This window comes from Chelon labrosus, assembly GCF_963514085.1.
Source record: "Chelon labrosus genome assembly, chromosome: 6".
Classification (NCBI taxonomy): Eukaryota; Metazoa; Chordata; class Actinopteri; order Mugiliformes; family Mugilidae; genus Chelon; species Chelon labrosus.
Window position 1 is genome coordinate 20,361,757 of NC_140342.1, and position 26,597 is coordinate 20,388,353.

At 42.1% G+C, this 26,597-nt stretch overlaps 3 protein-coding genes and 1 pseudogene across 5 annotated transcripts in view; 1 reads left to right on the forward strand and 3 right to left on the reverse strand.

Annotated features, from left to right (window-relative positions):
• Window positions 1–929, reverse strand: part of LOC311489815 (rho GTPase-activating protein 29-like) — a 28,940-nt gene extending 28,011 nt beyond the window's left edge. For both annotated transcript variants that reach the window (XM_084547099.1, XM_084547098.1), the window contains exon 1: window positions 445–929. The gene's annotated coding sequence lies outside the window, so the exon portion shown is untranslated. The remainder of the gene's footprint in view (window positions 1–444) is intronic.
• Window positions 930–2,880: 1,951 nt separating this feature from the next.
• On the reverse strand, window positions 2,881–16,568 carry LOC311488999 (activin receptor type-2B-like). The gene is made up of 11 exons (XM_084545889.1): window positions 16,145–16,568; window positions 13,923–14,130; window positions 11,751–11,866; window positions 11,078–11,229; window positions 10,263–10,406; window positions 9,894–10,037; window positions 8,939–9,087; window positions 8,648–8,762; window positions 7,064–7,202; window positions 6,774–6,898; window positions 2,881–6,532 (listed from the first exon to the last, which is right to left on the reverse strand). Exons 1-11 carry the CDS (start codon window positions 16,194–16,196, stop codon window positions 6,338–6,340), a joined length of 1,539 nt encoding a protein of 512 aa, XP_084402015.1. The 5' UTR covers window positions 16,197–16,568; the 3' UTR covers window positions 2,881–6,337.
• Window positions 16,569–19,406: 2,838 nt separating this feature from the next.
• Window positions 19,407–22,297, reverse strand: LOC311489161 (gamma-crystallin N-A-like). Its single transcript, XM_084546109.1, has 4 exons — window positions 22,262–22,297; window positions 21,823–22,071; window positions 21,255–21,400; window positions 19,407–19,621 (listed from the first exon to the last, which is right to left on the reverse strand). The coding sequence occupies exons 1-4, from the start codon at window positions 22,280–22,282 to the stop codon at window positions 19,486–19,488; spliced, it is 552 nt and encodes a 183-aa protein (XP_084402235.1). The 5' UTR covers window positions 22,283–22,297; the 3' UTR covers window positions 19,407–19,485.
• A 2,222-nt stretch (window positions 22,298–24,519) lies between these two features.
• On the forward strand, window positions 24,520–25,690 carry LOC311489160 (annotated as a pseudogene). The gene is made up of 4 exons: window positions 24,520–24,565; window positions 24,840–24,909; window positions 25,240–25,362; window positions 25,584–25,690. The product of its transcript is annotated as an uncharacterized misc_RNA (transcript).
• Window positions 25,691–26,597: the final 907 nt, after the last annotated feature.

Sequence of the window (26,597 nt, forward strand, 5' to 3'; positions counted from 1 at the left end):
GTTTAATTTACAGCAGGCATTAATCATAGTGTATCTTATTTTAAAGTCATGTATATCAATAAATGGTCTCCATTCCCTCACAGTTCATATATTTTTATATTTTTACTAAGTTACATCTGTTTTAACGTTGAGCAACGTTTTTGCTGTTAGCTAGCACAGCTAACGTTACTAACGTTACATCTGTGAAATTACGTTATTTGCCAATATACGTCCATACGTTATCACACACACACACACACACAAAACACTTAGTATTTAAAATACCACGATGGAGTAAACCTATAGAAGATGTTTACAAAACTCTAGCAACAACAAAAACTTAGCCACTTAAACTTTTCTTTTTTTCTTTATAGTGAAAAGTGATGCTGCTGAAAAAAAAAAAACAGTCGACCCGGGTCATAAACTGCTTTGCTGGCACAGCCAAAATACGCTATATAAACTTACCTGCTTGGCAGTTTGCTGACATAATGGCCACAGTATCCGAACAGAACTTTGCTAACTGGAAAGCTGTGAAAACCCCTCCAAAAAAATCGCAGGCAGGAAAAACTAAAAACTCCGACAAAGGCAGAAAGTTGTCAGCTTTGACTCACTGTACATCGAGAAGTAGCTGACTATCGGCAACTCAAGTCAATCGCAATTTACGAGGCGGGTTGTCACATGACGGCCCAGACGCGTTCTGATTGGCTAAAGCCTTCTCGGAGTGGTGCATTCAAGTGCCGGCGGACGTTATAGGACAGTGGCTCGCAAATAAACCATCAAATAACAGTTCACTGAAAAGCGGATTCGTTTATTGATGATTTTATGAGATAATATACTGTATGTGTCTGACATCATTTAAATGTAAGAGAGAAATCAAATAAAACGCTATCTGAGTTTTTGACACATGCCAGTTATTAGACGAACGATCAAACTGTGTGTGTCATATCACCTGAAGTTGACTCGTACCGATGACCTCTGAATGCGCCAGTTTGGTGTCATGCCTCATACATTAATGTCGTAATGTACAGTATGACCGGAAATGCAAAACACATGACCTTTTTTTCTACTTATCCGTATTTTTATTTATTTATTTATGTATTTCATTTTTTCTTTGACCCGAACAAAGAGCAGTAAAGGGTATGCCAAAGACTTCCGATATATTAACTGAAGCATATGCCTTACCAAAAGCCTCCAATACTTACATACACTATATTACCAAAAGTATTCGCTCACCTGCCTTTACTCATTCTATGAACTGAAGTGCCATCCCATTCCTAACTCATAGAATTCAATATGATGTCGGTCCACCTTTTGCAGCTATTACAGCTTCAACTCTTCTGGGAAGACTGTCCACAAGGTTGAGGAGAGTGTTTATAGGAATTTTTGACCATTCTTCCAAAAGCGCATTGGTGAGGTCACACACTGATGTTGGTCGAGAAGGCCTGGCTCTCAGTCTCCGCTCTAATTCATCCCAAAGGTGTTCTATCGGGTTCAGGTCAGGACTCTGTGCAGGCCAGTCAAGTTCATCCACACCAGACTCTGTCATCCACGTCTTTATGGACCTTGCTTTGTGCACTGGTGCACAGTCATGTTGGAAGAGGAAGGGGCCCGCTCCAAACTGTTCCCACAAGGTTGGGAGCATGGAATTGTCCAAAATGTTTTGGTATCCTGAAGCATTCAATGTTCCTTTCACTGGAACTAAGGGGCCAAGCCCAGCTCCTGAAAAACAACCCCATACCATAATTCCTCCTCCACCAAATTTCACAGTTGGCACAATGCAATCTGAAATGTACCGTTCTCCTGGCAACCTCCAAACCCAGACTCGTCCATCAGATTGCCAGATGGAAAAGCGTGATTCATCACTCCAGAGAACGCGTCTCCACTGCTCTAGAGGCCAGTGGCGGCGTGCTTTACACCATTGCATCCGACGCCTTGCATTGCACTTGGTGATGTGTGGCTTGGCTGCAGCTGCTCGGCCATGGAAACCCATTCCATGAAGCTCTCTGCGTACTGTACTTGGGCTAATCTGAAGGTCACATGAAGTTTGTAGCTCTGTAGCAATTGACTGTGCAGAAAGTCGGCGACCTCTTTGCACTATGCGCTTCAGCATCCGCTGACCCCTCTCCGTCACTTTACGTGGTCTACCACTTCGTGGCTGAGTTGCTGTTTTTCCCAAACGCTTCCATTTTGTTATAATAGAGCTGACAGTTGACTGTGGAATATTTAGGAGCGAGGAAATTTCACGACTGGATTTGTTGCACAAGTGGCATCCTATGACAGTTCCACGCTGGAATTCACTGAGCTCCTGAGAGCGGCCCATTCTTTCACAAATGTCTTGTTTCACAGTCTGCATGCCTGAGTGCTTGAATTTATACACCTGGGGCCAGGCCAAGTGATTAGAACACCTGATTCTGATCATTTGAATGGGTGAGCGAATACTTTTGGTAATATAGTGTATCATATGCACATTAGTGCATTTGCTCGCCCTTTGGATATTTTTCTTCTGTAATTGTTGTGTTCATCAAGTTTACTTGATGAAATGATGAGGAGACGGTTAATAATTACTGTTCTGACATCAGTCTGTGCTTGACACAGATTAATGCACAGTTCATGCGCTTTAAATAATAAAACAAATTTAAAAATGTGCACCCAAAAAACAGAAAATATTATATGATACTGAATAAAACATACTGATACTCTGCACCTTGAAGTGTTTTTGAGGTGCTTTTTCCATTTCTAGGCAGAGAAAATTATTGGATATTGCACATGTTTGTATTTGTGCATACGAATACTACAGATATTGCATATGTGCATATACAAGCTGTGTTCTAGCATATATGGACATGTATTTACATTTTTTTACTGTACATTATTCCACTTTTATCTTATTTTGTAATGTAAAGGTTAATGAAAATTGCTTTTTTTAATGTGCCACCATTTCCTTTACATGTACATTTCTCAAGCTTGGTTCATTACAATGGGAATTGTTCCAGACCCATCAAATAAAACAGTCTGACCAACCCATTGGCTCCACTGCTGCCATCTAGTGTGCATATGCAGCCTAGACCTTGTGACAGACCTGGCAGTGTGCATGTACACATCTAGATTGAGCCTCTTGTGTTTACAAACTGTTGGATGCATCAAACTACCATCTGGGTTTTACGCACTGAAACTTCCCTATTATGCTGAACAGACTATACCAAGGTGGTGAAAGAGATGCAAAGAACACAATTTACATGGTTAATCAGGATTTGTCTTTATTTTCATATACAAAAAGATGGATGTATTCTCATCTAGTTTATATTTCTAAGCATTTCAACTCACAGATAAAGTTACCATTCGTACGGTTTTAGTGAAACCAACCAACACACACCACACGCACACACGCACACAGTTCACATAAACAGGGAAGGTCACACAGGTTCAGTCAAACATCCATTCATACTACGAGTAATGAACAATATGTTGACTGTAAAAGGACTTTGCTTTCACAGGATCCACACATGAAAAGGAAGAAACCCTTTACATTTGTCAAGTAAATATATACACAATAATTGATAAGTTTTTTTTGTCTTTTTTTTTTTGTTGAAGATGAGACCGACTCCATGTTAGTGTTACTAACGAGGTACTGCATGAGGTAACTGGTTTTTCTGTTCAGAAGAGCTGGGTGTAAGACAGCATTTGGAGGTAACAACCCTTCACGGCAGATTTTTATTTATTTGTTTGTTTTTTTTCTTCGTGACTTTTTTTTTTTTTTTTTTCTGGCACAATTCGTGTAAAGCACCTGGGCCACGTTCAGGTCACAAAAATTCAACCCATAGTACTTTTCTTTTTTTTTCCTTTTTCTTTCCCATATCACCATCAGAAAATTGATCCAGATGTACTTTCACTGACCCGCAGAAGAAAAACTGCCAAGCCACAGCTGTAATGACTTGAAACTATGATATTCAAATGACTATTGCTGTATAATAAATATTGCTGGACCCTTGGACCACGCGCATGCCACGGTTTACATGAATCCTAATGGTGCTGCATCATCAGTCAAGTCATGTGGTCACAAACACGTCGATGATTTCCACATACTCCGTTGTGTGTCGATTAGATTTCTTTTTTTTTTCTTTTTTCTCAAATGTCCATTACCAAAACTGCACATCAGCAAGCGTTACAGACCACTGTTAAAAAAATCACCATCTTTCCACAGCACTAATCAAAGCACAACAGATGAGCCTGTGTGTCGCCCCACGTGGCTAAACTATCACTAAAAACAGGTTTGAACATCACATCAGCAGGTTAATATTGAGGCAATACTGTTCAAACAAGTGGCCGATCACGGAAGCCGCCAGCACCGAACCATAATTATTATTATTTTTTTTTTTTGTTTGTTTGTTCTTGATGAGATACACACACGCTAAGCTTCCTAATGCAACTGCTACCCACACAGCTTCTGATCCAGAGGAACTGATACCATTATTCACTGAAATCAGTAACACAACCACAACTCTTTAAAAAAAATTAAAAAGAGACAATCGCAGGGCTAGGAGGTGGAACTGAGAAATCCCTTTCTGGGAAATGAGAACAGCAATGCCCTGATTTTTGTGTTTAAAAATAAGAAAGAAAAGAAAAAAAAGATCAGTGTTCGGCAACTGTGTGTACACGCGTATATTTACAAGAATCCGTCTGTCTTCTTTTAGGTTCGTAGAGCGTTAACACTGTGAAAACTGGTCAGGCTCCGTTTCTTTTTAAAAAAAAAAATCTCCACAGACGAGAGGCCCGACCGGCGATAAAATATCTCGACTACTAAAACACAATAAAATACATAACACAACTTGATATACATGTAGAAAAAAGCCTGAGGTACTTGTCTGAATATCTGAGGTCAGTCTGGAGGAGTAAGCAGCTGAGGGCTTACCCAGTCAAAAAAAAAAAAACAACAAAATAAAATAATAAAATAAAACAGAATATTAGCCTCACATAATATCATGGATAGTTATCACATGTTAGTGTTATATTAACAAAGAATACATGTACATCTTCAAATCCTTGAGTATCCTGGAATAGTCACAGCAGCATAACGGACATTCAATGTATGGTATTCATGTTATGGTACAACTATGGCATTGCATTTGAGACAAAGGCAACCATTTGAGCTCTCCTTGCATGACATACAGTGACTGAGGTATCTGGGGACTGGTGTCCGACTGAGTCTAATGAACAAACGCCCACGGAAATTAAACAAAAAGAACAGACATGTCGCTTACTCAAGTATGGCCCTCGCAAGGATATAACCGCCCAATTACCTGTCCATGATTCTTGCTTTAAAAACGCTCTGTCAATCTCATATCGTTTAGCCTTAGCATCCTCGCTCTCCATCTTTCACACTCGCTCGCACGCACACACACACACACACGCTAAAAATTAAGAATGTGTAACATTGCAACTCCAGACAGCATCCGTCAATGCCTCTGGCACTGGCAAAGGAGTAACTCTGAATTTCAACTACTTAAAAACACAAAACGAAAACAAAAAAAAATCCAGGAATACGTCCATGATAGCTAGCTGGATAGCTTGGCTCTCAACTTAGAGAAAATGTTCCAAAGAAGCCGACTGGATACCTGAGAGGTAGTTCCCCGAGGACAAGACGCTTGTCCCAAATCTTCAGAAAGTCCAAAATGTCCGATACAACTGCTCAGCTCCAACGCAGCTTCCTCCGTCGCCGTAAAACAGCTGTGCTCCAAATATTTCTTTTTTTTTTAAATTTTCTTTTTTTTCTTTTTTTACGATCTCTTTTCTTTTCTCGTTCTGAGGAATTCACAGGTTTAAAAACGAGGGAGCACGCTCCGAGTTTAAAAATCGAGAAGCTTTCGACCCCTGAGGAAGATGAATATATTTCGTCTAACAGTCTCAAAATGGTTCCTCCGAGGTGTGCAGCACGTCGTCTGAGGTTTGGAGCAAAAAGGTTCGTTTTCATTTGGCCGCAGACGATCATGACCACGACAGGAAAAAAAAAAAAAAAACAGACAAACAACTCATGAGGTAATAAAAAAATAGACTAACAACAAAGAAATACATGAGGTAATGACGACGTTTAAGATTTGACACATGGGTGTTATCGGATGTGCCCATCGCATAGCTTATTACTACTTCAACTACAGCAGATGGATGTGTTGGTAAGATCTGACTTTGAACACAGAAAAACATTAAAACGAGGGGGGGAAAATACCAGTATTGGGATAAAATAGCAGCTGCGTTTAAGTTGCTAGTTGTTTTTCACGTTTTCAAATATTCACGGAGATCCACTGAGTTTGGGTTTGAAAAAATGAAAAGTCAGGAGCTCGGGTGGAGGGTGGCGTCACCCCGTTCAGGTGCTGGACTCTTTGGGAGGTAGGTCCTCATTGATGAGAGACGTCACAATGGAGACGGGGCTGTCTGAGGTAGTGCTGCTTATCGTCCTGGAGATCTGGCTGATGCGCTCCTCGACGCAGCCGGCCGACAGTCGCGCCTCTGCGTCGTGGTCCCAGCATTCCTCGATGGTCTCGCACATCTGGCCCAGACCCTGCAGCCAGAAACGGAAGGTTATAATCGTGGAAGTTTTGTCAGATCATGTCAGAAATCCTTTACTTTATCAGAGGTTTAAAATTCTAGACGTTACCGACAAAGCTCCGGAAACAATAAAAACAGATTCTGAGAATTGTGACCTCGAACGAGTGAACTGTATTCATTAATAAAGAAAAGGATGCGTGATATCCTGGTATTGCTGTTGAAAATGCAGCAGCTATTCTTCCACTATTACTCACCGGATGTTTGAGCCAGAAGTCCTTGATGACTGGACGCATCTTCTTGTGCACGACCACATCCTGCAGATCCTCCAGAGAGGGATGCTGGCCTATTTCCTCCTCAAACGGCAGCATGTACTCGCCGACTGTAACCGGAGAGGAAATCGCGTCAAATAAACAACGTGGACGTTTAAATTGCGTTTGCCCTCAATCTCTAAGCCAGAACCAATCCTTTGTTTATTAGGTCAGCCTGAAGCCGAGCGACCTTTCAACCTGCGCGTGAAGCAGCATTCCTGCACCGTTTGACTCACCGTCCGCCTCTGTGCAGCGGGACACCAGCTCCCACAGCACCAAGCCCATAGCGTACATGTCTATCCTCAGGAAGGAGTCCCGCTGAAAGTTGATGGCTCCTTCCAGCACCTCTGGAGCCATGTAACGCCTCGTACCCACCTGCACGCACAATGGGTTCAAGTGGATTCAAGTGAATGCAAGACCCTTCAAACCCCTACAGGTCTAAACCATAGCACATTAAGTATCATGTTTATAAACCCAAAATATTGCACACTATAAAGAAAATGTGGTTTACACTTCCTGCTGACGACTGCATAGTTTATGCACCAATGTTAATGTTAAACTACACTGGTCAGGCATAACATTATGACCTAATATTGTGTAGGTCTCCCTTGTGCCTCCAAATGAGTTATGACTTATCAGAGAATGGACATCTGATGGTGTCCTGTGGTGTCTGGCAACAGGATGTTGTTACTGCCTTTGGGTCCTATGGGTTAAGGGCAGGGGCCTCTGTGGATCATCCCACAGATACTTGATCAGTTTGGGATCTAGTCAATTCGGGGGCCAGGTCAACACCTTGTTTTTGAGTTGTTCCTAAACCGTTTTTGTGTGTGGGCCTGTGTCAGGCTGCATCCTGCTGGGGGTGGTTGCTTCCATCAAGGAGTGTCATTGCTATGGGGTGGGGGTGCCTGGTCTGGTCTAGGTGGGTGCTACATGTTTGAGTAACATCCACATGAATGAATGCCAGGTCCGAAAGTTTCCCAGCAGAACACTGTATTGTCACAAGATGGTCAATGGCATTTACTTCACCTGTCAGTGGTCATAATGTTACGCCTGATCGGTGTATCCTTTAATATCAAACAGCATCCACATTGCCTTGTTCTACGAAGAGCACCATCTGAATTCCTTCAAAATGAATTTTAAATAATTATTAAATATTCATTACTTCAGTACTTCTCTGTTGTTGTCTTATCTCCTTATTATCCAACAAGGATAATAAGCCACCAGACTACACTGACATAAAATGTTTTGCAACACATTTGACTGTTGTTCCACCGCCGTGAGACTTTTTTTCTTGTTTGAACATGTTCATTTGGATCTGAAATTAGTACGCGAACGTCAAAGTCACACAGTTGGGCAAACAGATCCACCGACTGAGGGAGCGGTGCAACCACAACAGCTCTTGTGCCTGCGAGGTAAAATCACCGTTTATGTCAGTGAAGTCTGGTTGCTTTGAAGAGAGCACTATAAAGACTTCAGTTATGTCAGGAAAGGCTGTCTGACAGCACGGTTAAACAAAAATACTCTAAATACAGTATACACATAAACTGATATTGATGTTTTTTTAGGTATGCCTTGTGTTAGATGGTTAAAATGTATGTTTCGTTGCCAACTACATCCACAACTGTTCATTGCTTAGATTCTGTGCCAGAACTCCTTTCTGCTTCTCTAAACCAGCCTTTGAACCTCCAGTTATATTAAATACACTAAGGAGACAGCATCTTGATACATTTGTTTTCCTATTTTTGCCTTGCAAATCCTCCATAAAACGTTTAAAAACAGTCAGTGCTGACTTGAAAACTGAATATTAAGTTACTTCATACCTGGCCGTGAGTATCTCCAGGGGGTTTTCCCGGTTCGAATCGCACAGCGAGCCCAAAGTCTCCAATGACAGCGGTTAAATCATCTCGTAGCATCACATTCTTGCTCTTGAAGTCCCTGGGGAATTAATTTCACAAAGCCTTAATTATAGAGATGTTTAGTCACAGAAGTCACACAAATTAGATCCCAGGCTTTCAGGGTAAAATCATTAAAAGAAGCACCGCCAGAAAAGGCTGGTGCTAAAAAGACACTGTGAGGTTTTTCCAGTGGTCTAAAGATGAGGTTTTTCTTACCTGTGTGCAATAGTCGGTTTGGGCCCCTCTCCTTTGTAGATGGGAATATCCTCGTGAAGGTAGGCCAAGCCGCGGGACATGGTTTCTGCTATGTGACACAGCTCAGTCCAGGTCACAGTGTTACCCTTCAGGTGGTCTGTCAAGGAGCCCTGCTCACACGCAGAGGATTAAAGGACGAGGATTAACAGCTGCACAAGAACCTCCTTTTCAATCCACGTCTCAGAAGCTGTGCTGTTAGTCAGCGGCCACGCCGAGAGCCAACCACAACCTGGCATAAGAGCGTCTGACGGATCATCAAAGGGTCGGGAATAGATTTAACTTCCATTTGCCAGCCAAATATTATAGACTGGAAGAATTACCACTTGTTTTAATTCATAAAAAATACAAATAGAAGTATCACCATTTAGCCAAAAACGAGATGATGCACACAGGGATGGCACCGAGACAATTACTGCAACTAAACCCATTCGTATCGCCACCAAGAATAAAAGGTGCCACGAGGATAAGTCATCAGTGTCACATTTGTGGTTTTGGCAATCATTGTTTAATCCTGTGATTAATGAAAGGGATGTTCTGGTATCCTAAAGGTGTTTTATCAGAGCAGTGTTACACGAGGCAAACGCACAATACCACCTTGTAGAAGCAGACATTAAACGCAAACTGATTTATTTTTACATCACAAAAACACAATGGTGTAAGCTGCATTTTATCTATTGCTTTCAGATAGAGACCAGACGTATAGTAGGTGATAAAAATCCTCTTTTTAATAAAAGCCGCTCTGCTATATTTTGGAGGTAAATAACAAGGGCTCAGGCAATATGGGAAATTGTCCAGCAGTTCTGTTCCGACATAAGCCCTATACGGCAGCATGAATTTGCTTTGGGGTGGTATGTATGTATGTATGTGTGTATGTATGTATGAATCAGCGTGTATAAGTACGCAGGCGTGCTCTCACCCTCTCGTGAAACTCCGTGATAAGCCACAGCTCTGCTTCCAGGTTTGTTCCGTGCTTCTCTGCAGCGATGTAACGCAAGAGGTTTTCGTGTCTCATCCCCGGGGTCATGAATATGTCCCGCTCATTTTGCCATGACTGCTTGTCCTGTAAACAAAAACAGACGGTTAAGCCGTCAAATAACGGAAGCGTCTCGCATGTGCCACACGAATAGCCCTGTAATATTTCCAGATTCAGCAGGAGGTGTTTATTACCGACCTTCTGGGTTTACTCAAGGATTAAAGGATGTATATTTAACAGGAAACGTGGTGTTTGGTATAAAACAAACGTGACAGCGCAGAAAAATGGCTTGAATTAATTTTGCTGACATACCTGAATAGGGAAGATCTTTACAGCAACATATTCGCTCATTAACTGGGCCTTCCAAACACAACCAAAGCGCCCCCTAGCTTTGATTTCCAGCAGCTGCAGTGGTTTCAGACCCACCAAGGGGGAAGGAGGAGCTGGTCCAGGATCCTGAATAACAAAGAGAAAAACAAATCTCAGTCCACTGCTAAACCCCAAGACATAACACTTATTTCTATTGCATTAAAACTTAGACAGATTTTATTCATCCGCAAGGGAAACTGCTGGGTCACAGTGGCTCAGTTGCACATAAAAAAAAAAAACTAAAAAAAAACACAAGAACCACTAGTAAAAATAAAAAAATAAAATAAAAATCTAAAAAAAATAAAAGTAAAATAAATATAAGTATAAATCTGGTAAAGTATAATAAAAATAAAATATAAGTAAAAATCTAGAAAAATAAAATACAAATAAAATATAAGAAATAATCTAGTAAAATAAAATAAAAAATAAAATATAAGAAAGAATCTAGTAAAATAAAATAAAATATAAGTAAAAATCTAGTAAAATAAAAATAAAATATAAGAAAAAATCTAGTAAAATAAAACAAAAATAAAATATAAGTAAAAATCTAGTAAGATAAAACAAAATAAAATATAAGTAAAAATCTATTACAATAAAATACAAATAAACTATAAGTAAAATAAACTAGTATAAGGAAAAAAAACTGCATATGAACAAATGTACAAGAACACAGACAATCAGACTATAATTCCAATCGCCTCATAAGCTTCAGACTACTACTTCAAATGAGAGCCCGAACCGACTGCAACTCCTCTCACCTCGCTCAGGTCTACGTGGCCGTAGGGAGGTTTGCGGTGGCGGTACATCCACAAGGCCAGGACGAGGGCCAGGGACAGCACGCAGAGCGGCAGCAGGGAGTACACCAGCACACTGAGCAGAGACGGCACTCGGGGTGGAGGCCGTATTTTCACTGTCAAGGGGAAACACAATAATTACAATGTGTCAGCTTTATGACGTGTAGGTTATTAGCTGCATCGCGAGCGTCCCTCGCAGGCTGCGAGACCCAATTTAAGAAGAGCCGGGTGACATTTTATCTCGGCTGCGCTACCTTGATCATCGCCTGACAAATGAGTGATTACACAGTGAAGAAATGCAGCAAGCAGGCTGTTAAAAACACTCAATTTGTGTCAGCTCCTAGTCCGCTGAGGTGATAAAAGCGCTGAATGGCGTAAAATCACATACAAGTCAAATAACAATTCCAAAATGCACAAAATTTCAACATTACACCCTTTAATATTTAAACATATAATATCTGTTCAAGATTTAAAAAACATTTCACTTCAAAAGCTGTGAAAATGTGGCTGTAATAACATCTCGGCTGTGATGTTTCTGCCCGTGCGCGTACATCGCATATCGACTCCACTCCAACCTGCGAGACTGAGGAGGTCTAGATTTTACTCGTACTATACGTGGGATGAATTAGCCGCTCACCTCGGTTGCCACTGCCGATCATGTCAGGAAGGTGGGTGAACCGCTCATTGCAGTAGTTGCCCTCGCAGCAGCAGAAGAAGACCTGAGGGTTTTCCTCCATGGAGACACACTCTTGCCTAAAACGACACATGACGCCACTACATCATTGCTCTGGTAACAAAAAAATCCAAAACCAGATAAGAAGAGAAACTTTACAAATAAATAAATAAAAAATAAGACCAGGGTAACTCTTGATATTGTACACTTGCTGTACATGAATCGCCTGAAGACAAAAAAAATATATTGATCCAATGTATTGTCTAAGCTGCATGGTGTGGGTTACTGGTTCAAGTGTGTGCATTTTATTTGAGACCAAAATCCTCTTTTTACTATTTCAACTTATAAAAATGGTGAAGTATGCGGCATTTAGGGGGATCCGTTAGCAGAAATAAATCATTTCCATAATTGTGTCTTAAAAATGAATATTGGTTGTGTTTTCATTAAGAGCACTTTATAAATAAAGCCCCCTAACTGAGAGCAATTAAAGTTTATTTATGGTCCATGAATAATGGTAAATGTACATAAAGGTTTAGCTGCGTGACTTAACAATGAGAAATGGACCAGCAGTGACGTTGTGGTTGTATCCTGCATCTTACAGGTCTTTGTTTTACGCTGCACAGAATCGAGCGGTGCTGCTCTACCCGCCACCAGCCAACTAGTATGTCACTTCAGCGTGGTGTGAATGCAAACTGATAAAAGCTCTTCAAGTGTCTATGTGGCTCTTGGAGGAGCTCTCTAGTGGAGAGTTCCCAGAACAGTTTGGTCCAAAAAAAACGCCTGTTGTGAAATTGTCTATTAAAAGGAAAATTGAAATTTCCCACCTGCTCCACTGCTCTTAATTTGCTACAGCCGTCTTTCCAGAGCTTTTAATACAGATTAAACTGACCAGCAACACATTTACTTTTCAGGTTCTTGTTATATTTCCTCCCAAGGTTGTAATTACAGCAAACACCTCAGGGGTGAAGTCATTTCCCAGCAATCTGTCTTTGCATCTGCATCCAAACCAACTATTGTGGGTTAGCTATATAAAAACCTGAATTAGGTTTATCACAAGTTGATAATTGTCATATTTCCACGTAACCGTCACACAACACTTGCTTGACTAGCTTTAGTTAAAGAAATAACTTTTTGGTCCTCCAAGATCAATAATTAAGCTTCTTTTTAGACCAGCTCACCTTTGTGAGCCGTCAGGACTCCACAGCTTGTTCAAAACGCCACGGCTGGAATATTAACTACTAGAAAATGTGATAGCGCCACACCAACTCCGCACTGACTGCTGATAAAGTTAAAAAGTCTCCTCCTGACTGACAAAATCCTGAGTGGCCCGGTGCCACCGTATCTATCTGCCATCATCAGGATGTGGACACTGAGCTGTACTCTGCACTGTTGATGCAGGCTATCAGGCTATTTGCAGAAAGAATAAATGGAGCTGGGCCGGTTGCAGAGCACCCCTCCCCCCCCCCCACCCCCCTGCACCCCCACCCCGACTACCCCAACATAAATCTCTAAATAACATGCAAAATAATCTGCTGGAAACACATTCTCAGTATGTACACTGTACATTTTGCGTTACTCTCACATTATGAATTGATTTCCCCTTACGTTTTGTGCAGAGAGAAGTAAAAAGCAATCAGTTAACACCACACTGTCTATGTACAGCCTCAACAGATTTATGGTCGCTTGCAAGCTTACGTAACATGTGCTATTGTGGCATTATACCCCACATTTCTTTTATTTTGCAACCGTTTATGCCTCACAACTAATGATTTTCCATATTGATTAATCTTTTGGTCAATTATTTACCCTTTAAAATGTCCCCAGAGTATGAGATGACATATTTAAACTGGTCGGTTTGTTAAACTACAAGGCCAAAGACGTTCAATCGTGAGAAAAACTGCTTATTTTAACATCTGAGAAGCTGCAACCGGCAAATCTGATAAATTGTTTCAGCATCTGATCCTTTATTTCTGTCCTTGCAAATACAAGACGAGAGGGGAGGGGGGAAAACAAAAGATGTGAGGCAGACATTTCTGTTGTACCCGCTGCCCCTCACTCTGGGTATCAGCCATACACTGTACACATAAAATATAAATAGTAATGCACGGTGGAGATGACCTCGCTCAGTGACCCAACCTGTCATAGCAGTTGAAGTCGTCCAGCCAGCAGCCTTTCTTCACCAGCTTGATGGTCCCTGAGGAGTTGAGCCAGGAGGCATAACAGTGCAGTCGCTTGTCCTTCTCCCCCTCGCAGCGCTCGAAGCCGCTCTGGTTGGTCCTCTCCGTACGCCAGTTATCGTTGTAGTACACGCACTCCCGGGTCTCCGCTTCGCCAAGACTGTACCCTGAGACGGACAGAAGGCCTCAGTCAGCTCGCATCGTAATGAATAGAAACTCAACAGCGGAAGCGCGGGCATATGGCGCAGGATCCGCTCGGTGCCACGAAGAAACGTCCCCGAGCAGAGCCTCTATCATCTCTCTGGCTCGTAGCCAACTTTGGGAGCTCTCTGTAGTAAAAAAAAAAGGGAGTTCCTCTGAGCTAGGAAATTGTTGCTGAATGCTACTTCTGCGTAATCCTATTAACTATAAGATCTATTCGGGGAGTAAAAAAAAGTAAATTACAGAATGTAATTAGGTATAAAACACTGATACGTCCTGCTGAGGTATAGAAACACAGCACGCACACTACGGCACGACATCTCTTCTTGAGACACATCTGGGGGAAAAAGATAAGACTGTTTAATGGGAAATACTTTGATGAAACGTAACAATAGCTGCCACTCTCTGCGTGCTGAATTCTTTATAAGAAAGGGGTTTCTTCTTCTTATTCCTCACACTGGATTTAAAGTTGGGCACGCACACGGCACACAGAGGACGTAATCGTGATGAGCGTTAAGGCAGATAAGACACTGTGCGCGTCTTTTACCATATGTCTTGGACAATCTTTGTTCACAGGGGGAGAAAAAAAAAATAGTGCCTGTCTCTTTAAATCCCTGCCTATAGGAGGCTGCCCATCCCCCAAGTGTTACCCCACCAACCCATTACACACACACACACACACACACACACACATACATTTAGCTGTCCAGCAGCATACAATGGGCTTCATTATAGCACACAGGGATGCATGCAACGACCAAAACATCATGCTCGTTATAAAAGCTAGAAGGAAGAAAGGTATTAAAGATTAAAAAAAAAGAAAAAGAAAGAAAACGCGCGCACACACAAATAGCAGTGATGCTCAATGCTCCATTGAGTCGAGATGGCATTTCTGATATCTGCGGTCACATGATCCGGGAGAGGACTTTTACTACAAGATCATTCCCCAACCCCCCTCCCTCCCTCCCCCCTTCCAAGCTGTGTCACTTACTGAGCCTTTACACCACAACAACATGAATTCTGGAGAAGCTGCTTTACTGTACACAAGCCATAAAAGACATTAAGCACCGAGCTGCTTGAGTACACAAGAGACAGCTGTGCCCCCCTAATGAAAATTTCATCACAGTTCGAGGACAGACTCAAGTAGATGTTACTGTTTTTTTTAAATATACATATATATTCAGTCATATAGAGAGAGTTTTAATGTCTAGAGCAGGATTTCGTTTCTTCTTCTTCTGTGAAAAATAAAACAGGCCAAACAAAAGAAAAACAACCCTCATGCTTCAATTTCACGTGGTACCGAGTAAATGTGTGTGTGTGTCTGTGTGGCGTGTGTGAAATAGTAACCCCAATTCGCGATAAAAAAAAAAAGTCGAGATCAGACAAGAGCTGTCGCGTCTCTTTCATTGATTTATGAAAATCCTCACGGAAGGAAGTGTGTTTTCAAAGGTTCTTGTTCGGGCTGTGACCACAAACAAGAGTGCAAGACCCGAGATGTAAGCCTATAAGGTTTCAGGATGTTGATGCAGCTGCTGCCTTCTATTCCTGCCACGGCCGGGGACAAGGCGAAAGGGAGAGGGGGGGGGACGCAACAGTTTTAAATTTGGACACGTATTTGTGTGTTTAAAACGCACAACAACAAAAAAAAAAAATAGTGATATCAAAAGGCACATATAGGGTTTAAAAATGTTTCCCGAGTGGGGGGTGGAGGAGTATGCCGTCTCCGAGCAGGGGGGGATTAATGTTTGCGAGAATAAAATCCCGAGCTCAACGATTGAAGCCAACAAAGTTTAAACTAGCAAACGTGAACTCGCTCGCGCGGACAATTACGCACAAAATGTCTGTGCCTCGAGACGAACCGACCCGACACACACAAAAAAAAAAAAAAAACTGTTGCAAATTCAGAGTCGCCGCCGCCGACGGCAACAACCACAACAACAACAACGAAAATAATAATACTAATAATAAAAAGCAGCTTACCTGCGCATAAAGTTCCCAGAAGAAGTGAACAAGTCAGCCATGAAAAAGACATGTTCCGTTTTAAATACAGGACAGAGATTTCCCCCGGTTCCCGTCGCGAACATTAAAACTCAGGTTGTCCAAAACATCAGTCCAGGATCAAAACGACCACAGGCCTCCGGTCCCTCCAGCAGCCTAACCACCACCACAACGCGTGTCAATAGCCGCGACGCCGCAACAATGTTGCAAGAACAGATAGGAGCGATTAATTGACTGCCGGGCTGTTTAGTCCATTAATAGGTGCAGCATTTCGCGTCGGAAGTGGATAAAAAACCGAACGGGGAGCCGTTTAACCATCCGAGACGACGGCTCAGCGCTCCTTTTGAGGTTATTCACTTGAATAGTAGCACCGCTGCGTCGGGAGGTCGGTAGGGGTTTACATGCATGTTACTGATCTGTGTCCAAAATGGCTTCTAAATGGGGAATGGGCTGCAAACAGGGAAACCCGGATGTGTAAACACAAAGAGGGGAATTCAGGCAGCCAGCGAGTGACCTTAACACGACACCGCGGATACACGCCTGAAATTACTATATTCTAGCTTCGCGGTGGAAATTGACAAAGCTTTTACACGCATACGTAAAGAAATATAAGTGCCGGGGGGGAAAGATGTGTGTTTTCCACGGCGGTATTTGTCCCCGCTTCGAGCGATATAACACTTACACTTTCTGTGGTCGGGGTTGGGATTTTATCGCCTACTCTACTTTCTACGTTGTTATAAATTATCCCCGGGATTTAAATGGCAAATTTAGCCGATGATTATTTAATTAAACAGTTACGACATGTAAAATGTTACCTTAATTTATTAAAACACAGTAAAAAAAACGTGCTGAAAATCTATTTTAACAAACAGCCAAATGATTATGAATAGTTAAATAAAGCCTGTCTTTTAATTTTATTTATTTAAAAAAATAATCCTTTTATTACAAACAAGAACCATGTATAAAATAAAAATCTAAATATGAAAAATCTTTACAGCTTTTTCATTACATTTCCTGCAGCCCTTCAGTTTTCTATCTGAAAGATCTTTTATGCATAAGTGGTAGTGCTGAAAATAGCTGACCTAATTTGGAGTAACGTGATACTATAAAAGCTGTTTAAAATGCATTCCTTCTAATTACTCATTTCACCAACACATGGTGTTACATGTAAACCATATCCCACACAGAACAACAAAAACAGAGGCAAAAGGCGGCACAGTTCACAATGCTCCATTAAGCGTTTTATTCTCGCCACAAAACAGGAAGTGAGAGTCAAAATAACCTAGTACTACTCGTTTTTTATAGACTAGACTGAACTTTACTGATGGTGTGAAAACAGTGTGTGTCTGGTGTCAGATGATCGCTTGCGCTGCCCACTCATCAAGTCTCCCAGACAGCAGACAATCACTTCTAGAAGAATTTCCCTCTGAAGAGTTCAAGTTCTTTTCCTCTGACTAATTGGGTATGCTTCTCTTTCACTTAAGAAGAAATGATTACCTTCACTGGAGCAAGTAATCAAGGTGCATTTGTGACAGAATAGTCGCCTGTTATAATTAAATGTCAAGGCACATGGTTTGCTTTCCTCGCATTTAAGACGCCGCCGAAACTTCTTCGTGCGAAATGAGAAGTGCCATCATCACAGAATTGTAACAATGACATAGTTAAAATGCCGATAAAGGAGTGATGACTGTGGAGAGATGGAGCCGGAAATGAGGGAAGAGAGACGTACAGGTGTGCAAAGCGGTCTTTAAAAGGACATGGCGTGATCCGCATATCAAAATCTCCAAACTGCCCAACCTTTGAGACATTTCCAAAAAAAAAGTCCACCAGAAACACATTTCCAGTGACGCTCCCTTTCCCTCTTCTCTTGATATTTTTATATTATCTATCTCTTTTTGTAGTTTTTGTTGATCTGGCCTTGATTACTTAGGACAGGTCGCCCTACCTCTCCCGCTCAAGCCTAATTTCATGTATATCTGTAGTTTGCTTCCTAAGAAACACTAAACTTCCCATCATCATCACAGAAAAGCAACAATGACATTGTTAAGAAGCCAGTTAGCCCAGCACACAGGCTCCTCTTTCAGTTCTCCCCACTTTGACATCCAAGCCAATGCCATGTTAGCGACACTCAGCCAATTCATGCGGCAAATGGCCCAGGAATAGGGTTAGCTATAGGTAATCGCCCTTAAACTAGTGGCGTTGAGCGTAACCCAAGACAAAGCATTTCCTCATTAGGCTGTCCTGTATTGACCCTGTAACTCAATAGAGGCCACGGGCGAAACCTTGTAAAGATAGATGTTCTGTTGTCATGACAGTTGGAAGAGAAAGCACACGAGTGCTCATTAAAGGTCCAGCGGCCACAGCCGTGGTGTGACATTCCTAGAAGAATGAGAGCATGCGGGATGTGATGCCGGGGCAGCATGAGACTGTGAGCTAATCGTGTTGGAAAAGGCTGTTAAATGCAACTTATGGGAGGCCTGCCAGCACTTCTGTTGCACTGTAGGGAGCATAAACATGTACTGCATTATGTTAAGATAAAGATTAGCTTCACCATAGGTTGAAAATGTATATTCTTTTCTGTCATGCAGATAAGCTTTTGTTTTTTTTTGTTTATTGTCAGAGATGCCTCCATTCTGATCATTCTGGGAACCCTGAGGTGAAAGTCACTATATTTCACAGAAAACTAGATAAATGACACTAGGTGGTAGCAGAGCTCCCCAGGGCAAGTGTAGCTGCTCTATTGATGTGTGCACTACCTTGATTTATACACTGTGCATGCAGGGAGGATCACATGTTTACCTGCAACTCTGTCCAGTGAACGTTTTAATCAGAGCATTTCCCTTTGTTGATTATTGGACTTTATTTTACCATCAGAACAATTTAATTCCCCTCCTTTATAAATACAATCCCTGGCTATCTATTAATCTGCGTTAGAGTGGTATTCAGAGTATCTCGTATGACTTGGTAATGGATCCATTAGGATGAGAGAAAGCACTTAAAGGTTTTGTAGTTATGCCATATAATAGAAAGCAATTACCCGAATCACAGCCTGTAGCCACTTGTGCAGTGAAATGCAATGGTAAAGTTAGTAGTTGCACGCTGAGTAAGCGTAAAAGGAGAAAAAAAGAAACAGACTGATGGTATTGTAGGATCACCACTTTATTTAAGCCCTTGAATTATTCAGTACAAAAATAAAACAACAAGCAGTGTCACACATTTTCTTCATGTTTTATTGCTCCACAGCCCCACAGAGTCGGAGCGGCTGAGTTTTTTCTCCCCCCTGCAGTCACACATCGCCGGTGATGGTGAGGTTTTTTTTCTTTTTAAAAGTAGTTCGACACCCTGCGGACAGACTGGATGTTGGGGTTCTCCGCCTGCCACTGCATGAAGGTACAGTAGTTCCCTCTCTCCACGATGTACATGCGGCCGCGGTAATTAGGCTCCTCGTACAGCACCCAGCTGTTCGGTATAAATCAGAAAGAAACCATTAAGAATTTTAACATCTACTGTAAGTCAGTGAACACAATGTAAAGTTGAGGCCTTCTTACTTGGCCTTTATAGTAGCTACTATTTATGACAAGGGATTATAGTGTCGGTCCATCACTGCCCTCTGGTGGTATCAAACAACGTAGACAGTTTTATTTTTGTTTTGTTTTTTTGGCCAAGTTTCAAGAATATTAAAATAATTAGTGATGACAGTGGTGGGATGACTGGAAATGAGGGAAGAAAGATGTACAGGTGTGCAAAAAATGATCCTCGAAAGGGCATTGCATGATTGTTAAATCTCCAAACTGCCCAACCTCTGAGACTTATCAGAATTTGGCATTGAAAATCCACCAGAAACACATTTCCAGTGACATTCCCTTTCCTCCCTCATGTTATTTATACATATCTTCAGTTTTTGTAGTTTTGCTGATCTGGCCATTATTACGTAGGACGGGTCGCCCTGCCTCCCCCTGCACGATCTTAAAATCATGTATATCACATTCATGTACATATCCTCCTGAGACCCTGTGTCCTCATATGGGGACATTAAGTTTTAGGTTTGTGGCAGCTTCATCTGCATTCTGCTTCATATAGACCTGCTGTCTACGCCTTTGTCTGCCATATAGTGGCAGTATAGGGTCAATACAGTAGTCGGTGTAAAAACATGATAGCTGGCATTTCAGCAGATTCACCCTACAGTCGATCACGGGACAAAAGTGGACGAGGTATAAAACCTCATCAAATTCTACAGTTGAAACTTGTTTATTTATTCTTATTAACTTTTCTAGTTTGAGATGACACACAAATTTAACAAATTGTATCAATAGTAACAAGCTACAACGTCACTAATTATCAAGTACTCGTTTGAGGACATTGGGATTCTGGTTTTGCACAGCAATGTTCAGGTATTAAAACAGTTTAATATTGGTGACTTTATTGTAATATACAGTGATAATCCCTGTGTCCACATATGAGGACATCTTTTTTTTTTTTTTCCCAAAAACTACTTCTTGTTTAAAGATGATGCTTAGTTTTTATACTTCTTAGGTCCTACTAAACCCAAATACCTTGGCAAAATTAAAAATGCACACCAAACAAAAGCTCGGGTCTCAGGAGGATATTAAAACCAAAAGTGTGTCCATACAGTGAACACTTTTGTCAATATATAATATTTGTTATAGTGATTTATACTCAGGCATCATAACAGTTTTTACTGGAACAATTTTCTACAGTCCCTATTTAAACATTTATGGTCAGAGTTCCTACTGTTAAAGTTTTAATTGTAGTATTTAACTGTGAGTTTTAGGTTGGTAACCATGAAATTATCCCTAGATCAGCTGATCCTATGTCTTTTCTACTCATTTTAAACATTAATAATAGTGTTACAGAGTGATGAGAGCCACTTAAATCATATGTATTTGTCTTCACAGCTGATTTTACCACATTTTTGATGAATACATGTGAAACTGTATGCCTGCAAGAGGGGCAAGAGAGAAAATTGGCGTTGAGGGATTTTAGGGAACCGACCCTGTAACAGTTTACAAACGATCAGCTTTAGGAATAAAAATATGTTGGTCAAATCAAACACGGCCGCAGAGATACGTACGCTCCGTCTCCATAGGCCCTGATGGAGTTGACACAGTTCTTGGTCAGGCCTCGTGCTTGCAGAAACGGGCAGTCGTCGCACAGCTCCACACACTGGCCATTGAAGTTTTCTCCCTCGAACAGCTCCATCCTGTAGTGCTCTCCGTGCTGGGGAGGGTAATGACATATGCGTGCTCGCTGAGTCATAGCAACAGTGTTTGACCTCACCTCTCTGCAAACGACCAAGGTTTTTCCTCCTTTATATCGCGGAGGCTTGCATTGTGTGCACAAACAGTTGCACCTATAGAAAGCTAAATGCACCCACGTGGAGGGAGATATACATGTAGGCCTCAGTGTGAAGAAACGCAGCTCGTGATGAATACATTTAGGTTACTAAAAAATTAAATGTGCCTATGATGGAAGGCTAATTCCTGTAACAGAAGTTAGAAAAATGATTCTGTCTTCAGTTTGCCTGACAAACAGATGTGCACAAATGAGGCCACACATATGCCAGTGTGCCAGGGATTCTCTTACCGCCCCCCAGCCAAATATTTGTCTCTCCCTGGAGTGTCACACACACACTCTCTTACCATCCTGATTGGTCTGCAGGAGCCCATGTGATCATTATGGGCATTCCAGCGCTGGAATTCAGGGTACTCTCCGTGCTCCAGAATGTACTGTTGACCCTTGAAGTCTGGGTGGTCAAAGCAGATGTAGGCCCCACTCTCCACACGGATGGAGTTGACCCTGTTCATGAAGCCTCGGTCCTGGAAGTTGTCGCAGTCGCCGCAGATCTCCAGCTTCCTCCCAGTGAAACATTTCCCCTCATAGAACACAATCTGTTTCCACCACGACAGTGAGGGTTAAAATATATATATATATTATTTTTTCTTTCCTAACAGACACACTGAAAAATGCTGATATCTATATCTTTGACAAGTCATCAAGGTTAATGTCTTTGTGATTTGTTTGTGGAACGCCTGCGCAGGGAAAGGCCTACTGTGGCTGCATTCTTGCCGTTGTACTCACCTTTCCTGAGTACTGAGACATTTTCCACTGTTCCAAGCTACTCACACTGTCTAAGCAAGTGAAAAAATTCGCACTCCCAGATATATACGGCCGCCGCAGAGTGTGGCGGTGTCGCGAGGCGGGGGCAACAAAAGCGCAACAATGGGGGGTTTAGATGTTTTGCCACATGGACAGTTTCCCTTACATGTGCCACTGCTGATATTGGAGTTTGGCTCGGGAGGGCCGAACAATAGAGGGAGGCCGATTGTGCTTTGATTGGGCTTTGCGGGTGATGCCGCGCCGAGTCCGAGGCGGTGTTACGGAGAAATATTTGGGTTGTGCCCAGATGACAAGAAAGGAGGAGGAGGAGGAGGAGGAGGAAAACAAACACAGACAGGGAAAGTTAAGGCAGAGGTTAAAGGACGGGACACATCTAGAGCAATAAACAATAAACCTGTCTTCTGATAAGCAGCAACAATGAGGGTGGGCCCTTGTCAGCCTTGAGTTACATATCCAAGGTGAATAGGGCAACTAAAAGACTGTACATGAAGTATGGAAATGGATAAAGGAGTCTGAAGAGGGAAGCTTCTATTGACTCCCATTCAAAATTGTCAAAGTCAGTAAAATGCTTTCCAGATTTCCTAGTTTCTGATCAGTGTGAGTTTGATTCACCCCTTCGTCAGCCCACAGCTCATAGTCCAGCTCTAGCTCCAAAAAGCAAACAAACAGAAAAACGACAGCCAAAATGCCAAACTCAAGACCTAAAGGCAGTGGTATCGACACCGATGGGGTTTCATGCGAACTCGGTTTTGCTCAGGAGGGGTGAGACAGATGTATCTCTGACTGGACAAAATCTGTCAAAGCAAAATCTGACCCGTGAGGGGCCCAGTCAAAGCACCGAAGGCAACAGAGTAATATTTGGATTGTGTCCAGATGACAAAAGAGGAGGAGGGAAAAAAACACAGACGGGGACGCTTAAATCAGAGGTTAGAGGACGGGACAGACCCAGAGCCAACAGTAAATCTGTCTCCTGACAAGCAGCAACAATGAGGGTTATTAGTCCTAGTCGGTCTCACTTATCCAAGGCTGAGTCTTTATGGCAACAGGGTGAACAGATGGACGTAGCCACTAGGTCTGAAGTGGCTTAAAGTGCAGTACCACTTATGGTTACTGGCTCCAAAATGTCTCTGATTCCCAATAATCAAAAAAAAAAAAAAATGTTCCATCAGGAAATACCAAGTCAATAAATCTTTCCACACATTATCTTTTCTTGTGGTCAGTGTGCTGGTGCTGCTTTTGAATATTATTCCAGTATTAATTAGATATTAGGCCTAGATCAATTCATGTGTTGACAAGATTTTCCTCGCCTTTTCTTAGTTTGATTCACCCCTTACTCCACCCCAGCTCCTCCTCAAACGCCAAAATCAAGGACTTTAAAGCAGTAGTCCACAAAAAAACAAAAAAACAAACAGTGGTCGATGTCACTGTACTCACAGTTTACGCGGCAGGCCGAATGTCTCCACATGAAAGCACATACCCCCCTCCCTCCTGCTTTTTCCTTCCTTTCGGGACCCCTTTCTGTTGTTGTTGCTCTGCCGCTTAAGCTGGAGACGTATCCCAGGATCAGTTTTGACCTTGACCCATAAAAATCTGCGAGGCAACTCATGACATCAAACACCCGCCAGATTTAAGGTAAGGCAGCCGGAGCGGGTCGGAAAACCAAACAGAACCAAGGCAAGCAACGGTTTTACCGCGTGACCTTGGCCGCTGCTCTGCTGTTGGTACATTGTACTGAACATGAGTTAAATAAATTGGCCCTATAGAAGCACGTACTTCAAATGTATAGCAGCGGTCAAGTGTTGCAGCCTTTCCTTTTCTTTCCTCAGTGTATAGAGTCTATTCACATCTACAGAGTCCTTAGTCGACGTTATTAAACCTCATGTGGGTCTGACATAAAGCACCTATGGTAAACACTCTATACTTTTACTATATATTCCTTTATCCTGCAGCATGTCCCCATTTACAAACCCAACTAATATAAACCTTTAGTCGAGCTTGTGACAAATACTATTTGCAAAGGGCTCATCAATTATACACACCGGTGGACAAAGGGTGGAGGGCTCTTGCATAATGCAGCAATCTGGGCATTGGGAAACTGTAACCCCTGAACACAGTGTACCCAGGGCGAGTGAGGTGCTAAGTATACAGATACAGCACTTAATGGGACGTTGCCATGGCAGGACAAAGTATGAAAGGGGGTATAAAAAGAGGGGCGGTCGATGAATGCACTCTCAGACAGAAAATACGGCAGAGAAACCCGGCGAGGTATGTACACAGAAAACGCTGCTTCGGATAAGTACGGTATTTAGTTTGTTTAAAACGTCAATCAATATCAGTTTGATTTTATCGGATTTGATATTAAATGTCAAATCCGTTGTGGGTGAAAATGCATCAAACGGATTTCTCTGAAATCATGAGATGAAATGACCTTAGAGAAAATGCTGAGAGGGATGAGTACATTTCTTTCATTGCTTAAAATGAAATCAGGAGTTTTGAAGCCACCGTGCATGTTGTCCAACCTGTGCTCTATCTCACGCAGGCTGCAGCACTGAACAGAACAATGAAGTTGTTGGTCTTGGCTTTAAGCGTTGCCCTGCTGTTTGCAGCTGGTGAGTCTGTCACTGATTCTCCACTGTACAAACATGACTGCTGCTGCTGCTGCTGCTGTGCAACAGGAAGATCTGCTGTTACCCTTCACCGCGCTGGATCTCAGTTAACCCGTCAGAAGATGAAATGCAATTAGTTTAATTTCGCAGCCGACTGTAAACATATTTAAGATGTGAAAGCAAATTCAAAGTGAATGACTTGAGGGGGGTCACAGGAGAGTCAAACCAGACGAATATTAACTTGCAAATTTGGTTTTGGCCCCTGAGTAGGTTTCATCACAATATGAGACATTTTCTCATATTCCTTCGCCGATATTTTCTCGTTATTTTCAGGTGAATCCCTGGAGTGCCACCGCTGCGTCCCGAGAAGCGCCGGAGGAACCTGCGAGCTCAGCGTGGAGAGATGTAATCCAGAGAAGGACGGCTGCGCTGCTGCCAAATTCCTCAGAGCACCACGTGAGTGTTCTCAAAATACTAAAATATTAAACACTTCTGTCGTTACCCCCTGACCTCGGGAATGACAGTGTATAACCCTTAATAAAGTATGAATAAAATATTTGGCTTTTTTTTTGCATGCATGCGTACCATGGGCCTCACAGGACAAAGGCCAAAATACTAGTGAATGAATATAATACATAAAGAATGATTTGACTTTGCTTCCCGTTTCCCTTCCTCAGATGGGCACTACCAGAAATGCATGGCTCTGTCGGACTGCGAAATGCTGAAGATGAACGCCTACATTGACATCAAGTGCTGCAGCGACGACATGTGCAATACCTTTTAAAAATATAATAAATATATAACAATAAAAACGTGGATATGTGTTACAGTGTACTGCAGCGTGGGGTTCAGGAGACACGTTTAACCCCCAGTGAGTCCTGCAGCTGCTGCAGGCTGCTCCCAACACATAAAAGAGGCTATTTTTGGAAAAATACACTCTGTTAATTTTCTTGCCCCGACAAATAAAAGAGTTTTAAAAGGAGCCCGTGGCTGTAAAATCTTTTCTTGTTTAACAGCATCTTATTGTACGCTCTGGAAAAAAGTTACATACGTCTTTATTTGGAGCAGGTTTGCATGTGTCCTAGAAAGTCTGGAAGGTAGCTTAGAGTTTAAAACACTTACATTTTAATCTCAGATTGTCTTTTAAATAAAGGATATAACTAAGAAAATGTGGACGCAGCATGTAGTTACACCGATCAGGCATTACATTATGACCAGCTCCAAAACAGTATAGCCTTCTGAGGGTGTCCTGTGGTGTCTGGCAACAGAATGTTGTTAGTGGGGGGCCTTTGAGGGGAGGGACCTCTGTGGATCATCCCACAGATACTTGATCAGTTTGGGATCTAGTGAATTTGGAGGCCAGGTCAACACCTTGTGCTGTTCTTCATGTTTTTTTGAGTTGTTCCTAAAGCGTTTTTGTGTGTATATGTCTGTGTCAGGCTGTATCCTGCTGCTGCCATCAATGAGTGTCATTGCTATGGGGTGGGGGTGCCTGGTGTGGTCTAGGTGGGTGCTACATGTCTAAGTAGCATCCAGATGAATGAATGTCAGGTTCAAAAGTTTCCCAACAGAACACTGAACTGTCACAAGATGGTCAATGTCATTTACTTCTCCTGTCAGTGGTTTTAATGTTGTGGCTGATCGGTGTATTCTGCTGCAGAGAACCGAGACAACCCACCTTTATTATCGCC

Excerpts from the sequence above, each read along its gene's own strand:
- LOC311488999 (XM_084545889.1), bottom strand. The coding sequence starts at position 16,196 with ATGTCTTTTTCATGGCTGACTTGTTCACTTCTTCTGGGAACTTTATGC. Across the intron at positions 10,407-11,077 it reads GCCACGTAGACCTGAGCGAG|GATCCTGGACCAGCTCCTCC; the intron begins GTGAGAGGAGTT and ends TTTGTTATTCAG. Across the intron at positions 8,763-8,938 it reads AAACCGACTATTGCACACAG|GGACTTCAAGAGCAAGAATG; the intron begins GTAAGAAAAACC and ends TTAATTCCCCAG.
- LOC311489161 (XM_084546109.1), bottom strand. The coding sequence starts at position 22,282 with ATGTCTCAGTACTCAGGAAAG. Across the intron at positions 21,401-21,822 it reads CCTGCAGACCAATCAGGATG|CACGGAGAGCACTACAGGAT; the intron begins GTAAGAGAGTGT and ends TACCCTCCCCAG. Across the intron at positions 19,622-21,254 it reads AGGGCCTATGGAGACGGAGC|CTGGGTGCTGTACGAGGAGC; the intron begins GTACGTATCTCT and ends TATACCGAACAG.